Source organism: Marmota marmota, unplaced genomic scaffold (assembly GCF_001458135.2).
Source record: "Marmota marmota marmota unplaced genomic scaffold, marMar, whole genome shotgun sequence".
NCBI lineage: Eukaryota > Metazoa > Chordata > Mammalia > Rodentia > Sciuridae > Marmota > Marmota marmota.
This window is the reverse complement of record NW_026000037.1, coordinates 57368131-57376242: the sequence shown is the minus strand read 5'-3', so window position 1 is coordinate 57376242 and position 8112 is coordinate 57368131. Positions and strand designations below refer to the sequence as shown.

Below are 8112 nucleotides of genomic sequence, written 5' to 3'. Positions count from 1 at the left end.
AATTCTTATAGTTTGGAACCAGTTTTTCAAGTATGGACAAAAGAAGTAGCAGCCAACTGTCTGTCAATGACATCACAAACTCAAACCCCCAGGCAGAATATAACTCACTCCTGAAAAGCACATGACCTATGAAGAAGCAAGCCACCCAAACAACAAGCAGCTTCTCCCTCTTACCCATATATACCCCTGCTACCGAGGACTGATCAGGGAGGCAGATCTGAGCTCCTGGTTACCTTGTTTGTTGATTGTGCAATAAAGTCTTTTCCTTTTGCAAAACCTGATACCATGGTGTTATCGGTGGACAGCAAGAAGCCCTAGCTTGGTAACAGTTCTTTCCTTCTCTCCATGCTGTTTAGGATTCTGATCCCCATCTTGCTGATTTCCAGAGTTCTCCCTTAATCACTCTCAAAATAGTTTTTTCTTTGTTGTCCTAATTGTTCTCTGTGGCAAGGTTGCACACCTCTATTCAGCCATCTTGGTGGCACTCACTGTGCTAATTAAACCTACTTGTCAGTAAAGTATAGGTAACTCTCAATATACTTGTGAGATACTGATTTATCCTAGATTACTTTTGTTCCCATTTAATGCCTTTGACTAAGAACTATACTTTTTAAAAACTAGACTTCTGAAATCAGATGCCAGAGTGCCAAGCTGTTGCATTGTGAGTAGCTGTCATCATTTATTTTGAACTTTCTCACTTACAGATTTTAGGTTTGAAGCATTTCAGCTTTGGAGGAGACCATAAAGATCATGCAGGTCCAAAGGTCCTCAGTCAAAGCCCACAGCTCCTCTACAGCCCATTCATACTCACCTTTGGTTTAAAACAAAACAGAAAGTAAACAAATAAAACAACACTTAAACCTGGGAGGTGAGGAAAGCACCTTTCTCCCTAGGGGTCCATTCTAAGTTTGAGAAGGTGTTCAAACCTTGCCTCCTTTCCGTTTTCTACCTAATGGTTTTATATGAATCCCTTTCAATATTCTGTGTAGACAGAATATTCCCCATGTCTCTTATTCCCAAGGATTTGTTTTCCTTTCCCTCACTTCTACCTGGAAGAGAAGAAATGGGGCGGCTCAAGCCTCACAACTTCCGGTTCCTGGCCGTTCCAGACATACATGCTTGCTCTTGACAAGTCTGAACTGTAATTGATGGAGTGCTTTCTCCTCAGAGAACAGCATAGCAACTTCATACTTCAAACCCAGGCTCAGTACAAAATTTGTTACCATGATGACTTTCTTAGCAGTTGTCTGTGTACTATCAAGAAATGGTATGGATTTCCTCAAGGATCAACAGGAGAATAAAGGCTGTGAGAGAAACATCTCCATCAAATATAATAACCTCAATAAGACCAAAAAATAGCTAAATATTAGTTAGTCCACATCTCCCTCATTAAAATTTCCACTCAACATGTAAAGGGCTATATTTATAGATTTGGGTAATCTACTTCCTTTAGTATAGTTTTTATTAATTAAAATCTATCCAAGCTGGGATTATCTGAAACCAAAGTCTTGTTACAATTTTACTTTCAATTGTGGTATTTTCCCATTTCAATGGTGATTCTAACCGTTAATGTTCATAAATCCACAGGAAACATCAGGCAAGAACATAAGTAAAACATGACTTGAATCTACAAATTATACATTGAATTTACCCCTTTCTAAAATTAAGACCAAGAAATACAAATGTAAAAAATACATCAGATTTAAAATAATGATATCTGTGTGTGTGTGTGTGTGTGTGTGTGTGTATGTGTGTTGCTAGGGTCTCATGCACACAAGGCAAGCTACATCCCCACCCCTAACTGCAGTTCAGAAGCCTATGGAGTTCTGTATCACAGGGAGCCACATCAAATAACAGGCATAAGTACTTTGAGAAAGAAAGGCACATGAAACAATTCCCATTCAAGAGATGGACACAGACAGATAGAATATGACATCCACAAGAGACACACCAAATGGAAAAAGCAGTTCACAGAATACAAACACAAAATTCACATAAAAATAAGTTTTCATAGTATCTTATGTAGCCTCTTATAAAATTGAAGCCAAATACTTTTAAAATTAGGACATATTTTCCCAACCATAAGCATAAATGAAGAGTTAGCTCTAGATACTTGCCTTGTGAACTGGATGGCATTAAGCTGAGGACCAGATGTTTTCCATCTGTGTTTTAGATTATGTTAAATACAAAATCGTTAGAAAACACCTAGATGATGGAGCAGTTTAACATATTTAAAGAATCAGATGATATGAAGATTACCTTAGACTTTAGAAAATTTTAATGTATTTTTTATGTCAGAATTTTAACTAGTAAAGTTTTACTGTAAAATAAATTTTTATTTTATAATATGCAAACTCAACCTTCATAACCCAGAAACAACTTTCTGAAGGGTAAAAACTGCAGATTTCCCATATGATATCAAACTTAACAAAAGACTTATTTTCCTTGGGTTGAATGTTGGTATTAGGTAGACAACAAAAAATATTAGTTAATGTAGTTTATTACGTATTGTGTAGAAACTACTGCAGTTCATGTGCATGGGCTGAATTATGAATCTTCAATGAAAATAATGCTTTATATAATCACTAAAGATATGGAAGGAAAAGTCTAGAAAGAGAAGTAATTAAAATATCAGCATGGAATTATACTATATTAATCATAAATGTGCAAATCGGTAATAGGTTGTAATAGTAAAACAACTATGAGACAAACCAAAAAAGTTGTCATGGTCCATAGCTATGTGACTTATCTTTGTTGAACAAGTATCATTTTATAATAGGGACATTATATAAATTATTTTACAAAGTCTAAATTGACTTGAAAGATTGTTGTCTCTGCTAACATATCAGATTCTTTAAGAAAAATCAAGGGAGAAGCAATTCACATCAAGATCTTTATGAAAAGGGAATCTGAACAACACTAGAGAAGAATTTGCTGTTTAAATTACATATATTGAATGCTACCTTAATCAGGTCATGGTTATAGTGACCTAGTAATGAAAACATGTCCTTTTGCTGTACTAATCTAAACACACACATATATATGTATATGTATATACACACACACAAATATATAAAATATATATGGTTTTTGGATGCTGGCAAATCACAATTAAAAAAATTTATTTTGTATATGTGTATTTGTGTACACACACCCAACATACACATCATATATATCATTACCAACATGCAACTATCTAGATGTTTTCCTACTTTATCAAACTATGATGGGCATGTAGACTTTAAAAACTGCCCTAGTTCTTATGTTTTTTCTCTTTTTTCTCATATTCCTTTAAAATTCTCCTCTACTTGTTACTTGGGAGCTGAGGTAGGAGCTGAGGTTCAAGGGCACCTTTGGCAACTGAGCAAGACACTGTATCACACTAAAAAAGGACTGGGGATGTAGCTTAGTGGTAGAGTACCCTTGGGTTCAATTCCCAGTAATGGAGAGGGGGTCATTTAAGCTGGAGGAAGGTAATGATATTTAATTAGGAATTAAACTATAGTTACATTTACTTAAGGTATGAATTTAATTCCTTAATACAAACCATTTCTTAAGGAAACACTGTCAACTTTGCCATTATGTAATGTGATGAGCTAAAGCAAGTTAAAGAGATTTGCAATTTTAGAACCTATATAACTCGGTAGGTATTTTCGTGAATTTGAAGTCTTAGCTACTTCTGTTGTAACATTCTGTGAAACTCTCACAACAGAACCAAAATAAATGAAAAATGCTGCTGCTTTAAAATGATGATTTAAAAACCTATAGTATTTCAAAACAGTGCAATCTGGGGTCGAAACTGCTTTTTCTATAAATGTCATTGTTTGAAATAGGTATCTGCAAGAATCATGCTTCAGCAAGATTAATATTTTAATTGACATGTCTTGTTTAACTTAAGGCAAACAAACAATATAAGCCATATAGTTATAGATTTAAACTCTAGGGGTTGGGGATGTAGCTTGGTGCTTACCTAGCATGCTCCTGGCTCTGGGTTTGACCTTCAGCATCTCAAAAAAGATTTAAACTCTAGAAAAATCTAGAAAAGATTAACATAGAGGTGAATAACAGATATATTTTCCTTAACATAATTTACTTTCATCCATTACCAGAACTATTAAATATTAGTGGTTAGCGAAAGGTATATTTACATAATTTTCCCTTGAGAAAAGCAAAAAACTCTGTTAAGCTCATAAATACACCATTCCAAATTAGCTAATTTGCTGGTAACTCAATTTCTGTTTCCATGTTGTTGATCAAAAGATTTCATTGGTTCACGAGTATAAAGTTTAAAATAATATATCACTACTTTTAAATTTTTCTAAAATATAGCATTCTATATTTGGCATGCTACCAAAACAGTTGCTTTTAAAGATCTAAAAAGTCTAGTGACATTAGGCAATCATTAGCATATTCAATTAATTTTTAACACTTAATTGAATTGTGTGCTATCTTTATGTAAAGCCTCGAATAAAGTTGGTGAATTAAACTTGGTTTTTGGATGCTGGCAAACCCCAATTTTAAAAATTTAGTTATATTAATAGTAGCTTGCTACCAAAATTCTCATTTAAATTTCATTAAATTTTTCTGCTCCAATGATACTTATGCATGTTATGTATAGTATTAATTCTTGCATACTGGTATGTTTAAAAATATTTTTCATGCCTTAAATTGTACTCTGGTTGCAGTTTTCTGAAAACGTATACAGCAGCAGTTCAAATTTTAACAGCTTGTAAACTAATACATTTCAAACTTGCATTTGAGCAGTTAATAGCTTATTTTCAGTATCAACATGAAATTCCTTCCTATGTTTGGATAGTAATATCACATTATTATGGCTTCTTGATTTCCACTTGGAAAATGGCATAAATAATTTTTTTCTGAAGTAACTAGAGCTAGATTTGCAGTGGTAAATGAGCAACATGTTTTCAGCTATATCAAGTTAAAGACGAATTTTACTGTAGTTAAAAATATTTGTAGGTTCTATTAAGCTCAACCATAAGAAAAAAAGTTATTGCCATAAATGACTTTGTTTTGCTTTAAAATTGTATGTGCCTTATTTTTGGTAAATTCCATACCTTTTACCTTGTCCTTTAAACAAACACATGGTTATAAGAAAACTATCTTCAATACCTCATCGGTTTAGATTTTAAATTCCACACTTTATAGCTATTTTCACTGAATTTTATTTTCAACACTTCATCCCTTTGAATACTATATAAATCATACCCGTCAGTAATAGCCATTAGACTCATTTCAAAATTGCTGTTTTTCTTTTCTACCAAAGGCATTCTCTTATATGTGATAATCACTTCAAATTTCCTGAGTTCAAAGCCCTTGGTCTTTTCACTCTCTCACAAGGATTCCTTTCCCCATCACCTGCCAAGAAACCTTTTCTGATTCTGAAGTTGATCTTAGGGCATGTTTCAGCTGTGAGAATTTCTGTAACTTCATGGAATGGAAGTTTCTGTAACTCCTCACATTGAGTTGTACAAGTAAATGTATACTCTCCATCTAAATCAAGATTAGATTAACTAGAATAGGTCTAGATGAAGAATACACATTTACATGTATATTACTATTACTGTTCGGCAACTTTATTATTATTGCTTGCAAAACTGCCACACCCTTGAAAATTGAGCCTAAATTGCCTTTCCTAGGTAAAGAACCAGAACCACTCACATTCCTATGTCATTAAATAGTTCCAAAATCTAAAATGAAAGTAAATGGCTCCAAGGCATACTTCCACAAAGAATCTAATATTCATTTGTTATCTTGTCCATTATATAGTAAAATTCTATTTCTTAGGAGTATAAAAGTAATTTTCATCTCAATTATGTTCATGTTGGAATATTATTTAATGCAAGTCTTAAGACCAACCCTGTTAACTTTTAAGCATTTACTCTTTGATTTCAAACAAAATACAAAGGTAGCAGTAATTTGTAAGTTATGAAATATTATCCATTTACATACACCTCTATTATGAAAAGATTATCCATTGAAATTTGTCATTTATGATGTTAATATTTTTAAAAAATTTAAGCCATTCCCTTTCTGTTTTATCTCTTTTTGCTAATTCTAAATCAAAAGGTTTAACTGCTCATTAAGATTCAAGTTTCAGGCTTAAAAATTCAAATATTAGCAAACACCAATAAGTTAGTTGAGACACTTGAAAAACACACTGTAAACTTTAAAATTTCAAATTTTAGAGAAAGATGAGAAGTTGAGATAAAAAATATCCTGTTTCCACATTTCCAAGCTGTAATGTCCTCCCTGAGAATAATCTTAGTCTACTCTGATGATTAAAAAACAAAATAAAATCCCAAGATACAAAATGGAATTAAATGTCCTGGCCTAACCAGATATTTCTAGTTAGTTACTTTGATACAAGACTTGTTAATATTTCCATAGCAAAAAGATTAAGAAGCAAGCAAGACAGTAGTTGTAAATGTTGACTGGGCTGAAATATGGAAGTGACACCTGGGAATGGTTATATTTCTGGTTCTCTTCCAGGCAAGGAACAATCATAACTAGGGTCCCCAGTTTCTCTGTTCCCTTTAACTCCAAATCTCACCCTGTGAACAGATTCTTACATCTATCTATTCTTACAACCTGTCTCCCTGACCCAAGTACAACCAAACTCCAGGGAGATAGAGCACCTGTGTGTGACCTGTCCTGAGAGTACCAACAAATGGAAAGCCTCAGGGAATTCGCCACTTAAGAAAAAGAATGGTTATTGTTATTTGCACAGGTTTCTGCAAACACAACCCGACAGTGAAGTCCTAAAGCCGCAGGAGAAACTCAAACTGACGGGAGAATCTTACCCTAGCCTCTACTACAAATCTGACCTTGCCCTACTTCTATCCATGCACCCAATGCTTGCCCATGACTTCGCAAACCAAAGAAGCCGCCGACACATGCAGCACACTGGAGCCATCAAATTCCCAGTGAAACCTGACCGCTTTGTAAAGCCTCCCGGAAGAAGAAAAGATCAAATGAGATCTACTCTGCGGGGTCTTCCTAAGGTGACCCTAATGTATTTATTTTCACGCTGCAACTGCAGGTCGCTTTACAGAGACATATCATGCTGTAGCTCTGCGTGTAGCTGAGGACAAAGAAAACATTTTATTAATGTTATAATTATTATAATTACTCTTTAACAAAGCTATTAAATAACCTGTACAAAGCCCGAAGGGTCCTAGCGAAAACCCGAGCAATATTTAAAATCTCCCAAGGTCCCTTCGCTTTCATTCAGCAGCGTTTCCTATATACAAGGCCAGCTCTGGGTGATACCTCCCAACTGTAGGTCTCCCAGATGGTGGAAATGATTCAGAGTTTAGAACCACTCCTGGGGTAACTCAAGATCCCAACCATGACCCTACAAGTCCCAGATCCCAACCGTCCCTCTGTTCTAGGGCTAAGGAAAGTGAGAGCCCGGCTCTACTTTGGGAGGCGGACAACTGAAGTTCATCTACTAAGTCTCTTGCGCCTGCTGCCCACAGACCCCGGGACCTCCGCAAGAGGTACTGGGAAGGGGGTCTGAGGCGGGAGTGACCTCGGGGCACCCCAGGATGGGCTCACAGGTCCCGCGGGTTCTCCCGCTTAACCCCGGTCTCAGCAACTTTGAGCTTCTTATTTTGGTGCGTTTTGACGTGCTTGGCAAGGTGGTCGCTCCGCATGAAGCGCTTGCCACACTCGGGACAGGCGAAGCGCTTCTCGCCGGTGTGAGTCCGCAGGTGCCGCTGCAACTCGTCTGAGCGCGTAAAGCTCTTGCCGCAAAAGAGCCAGTTGCACACGAAGGGCCGCTCACCCGTGTGCCAACGCAGATGTGCTTTCAGGTGCGACGTCTTCCCGTACACCTTGCCGCAGCCCGGCACGTGGCACACGTGTTGCTTCTTTTTGCCCGGCTCCGCCTCAGGGGCGCCGCCCGCCGCCTGGCAGTTGGGGCAACGGCAGCGGCGGCACCTCCTGGCCGTGGCCGCCAGGGGGGCCTTGGTCTGCAACAACGCGGCGATCTGGCTCTGGTACTGCGCAAAGTCCGACGGGCCTAACACCAGGCCCCGTTGCAAGGCGGCGGCCGCGGCAGCGGCAGCGGCAGCAGAGGAAGGGAAGCGC

The 8112-nt window shown here is 37.1% G+C and overlaps 1 protein-coding gene across 1 annotated transcript in view; it reads right to left on the bottom strand.

Moving 5' to 3' along the window:
- Window positions 1-5836: 5836 nt before the first annotated feature.
- Window positions 5837-8112, bottom strand: part of Sp5 (Sp5 transcription factor) — a 3194-nt gene continuing 918 nt past the window's right edge. The window contains exon 2 of the mRNA XM_015478943.2: window positions 5837-8111. Coding sequence (XP_015334429.1) covers window positions 7575-8111 — 537 coding nt within the window. The 3' untranslated portion in view covers window positions 5837-7574. The remainder of the gene's footprint in view (window position 8112) is intronic.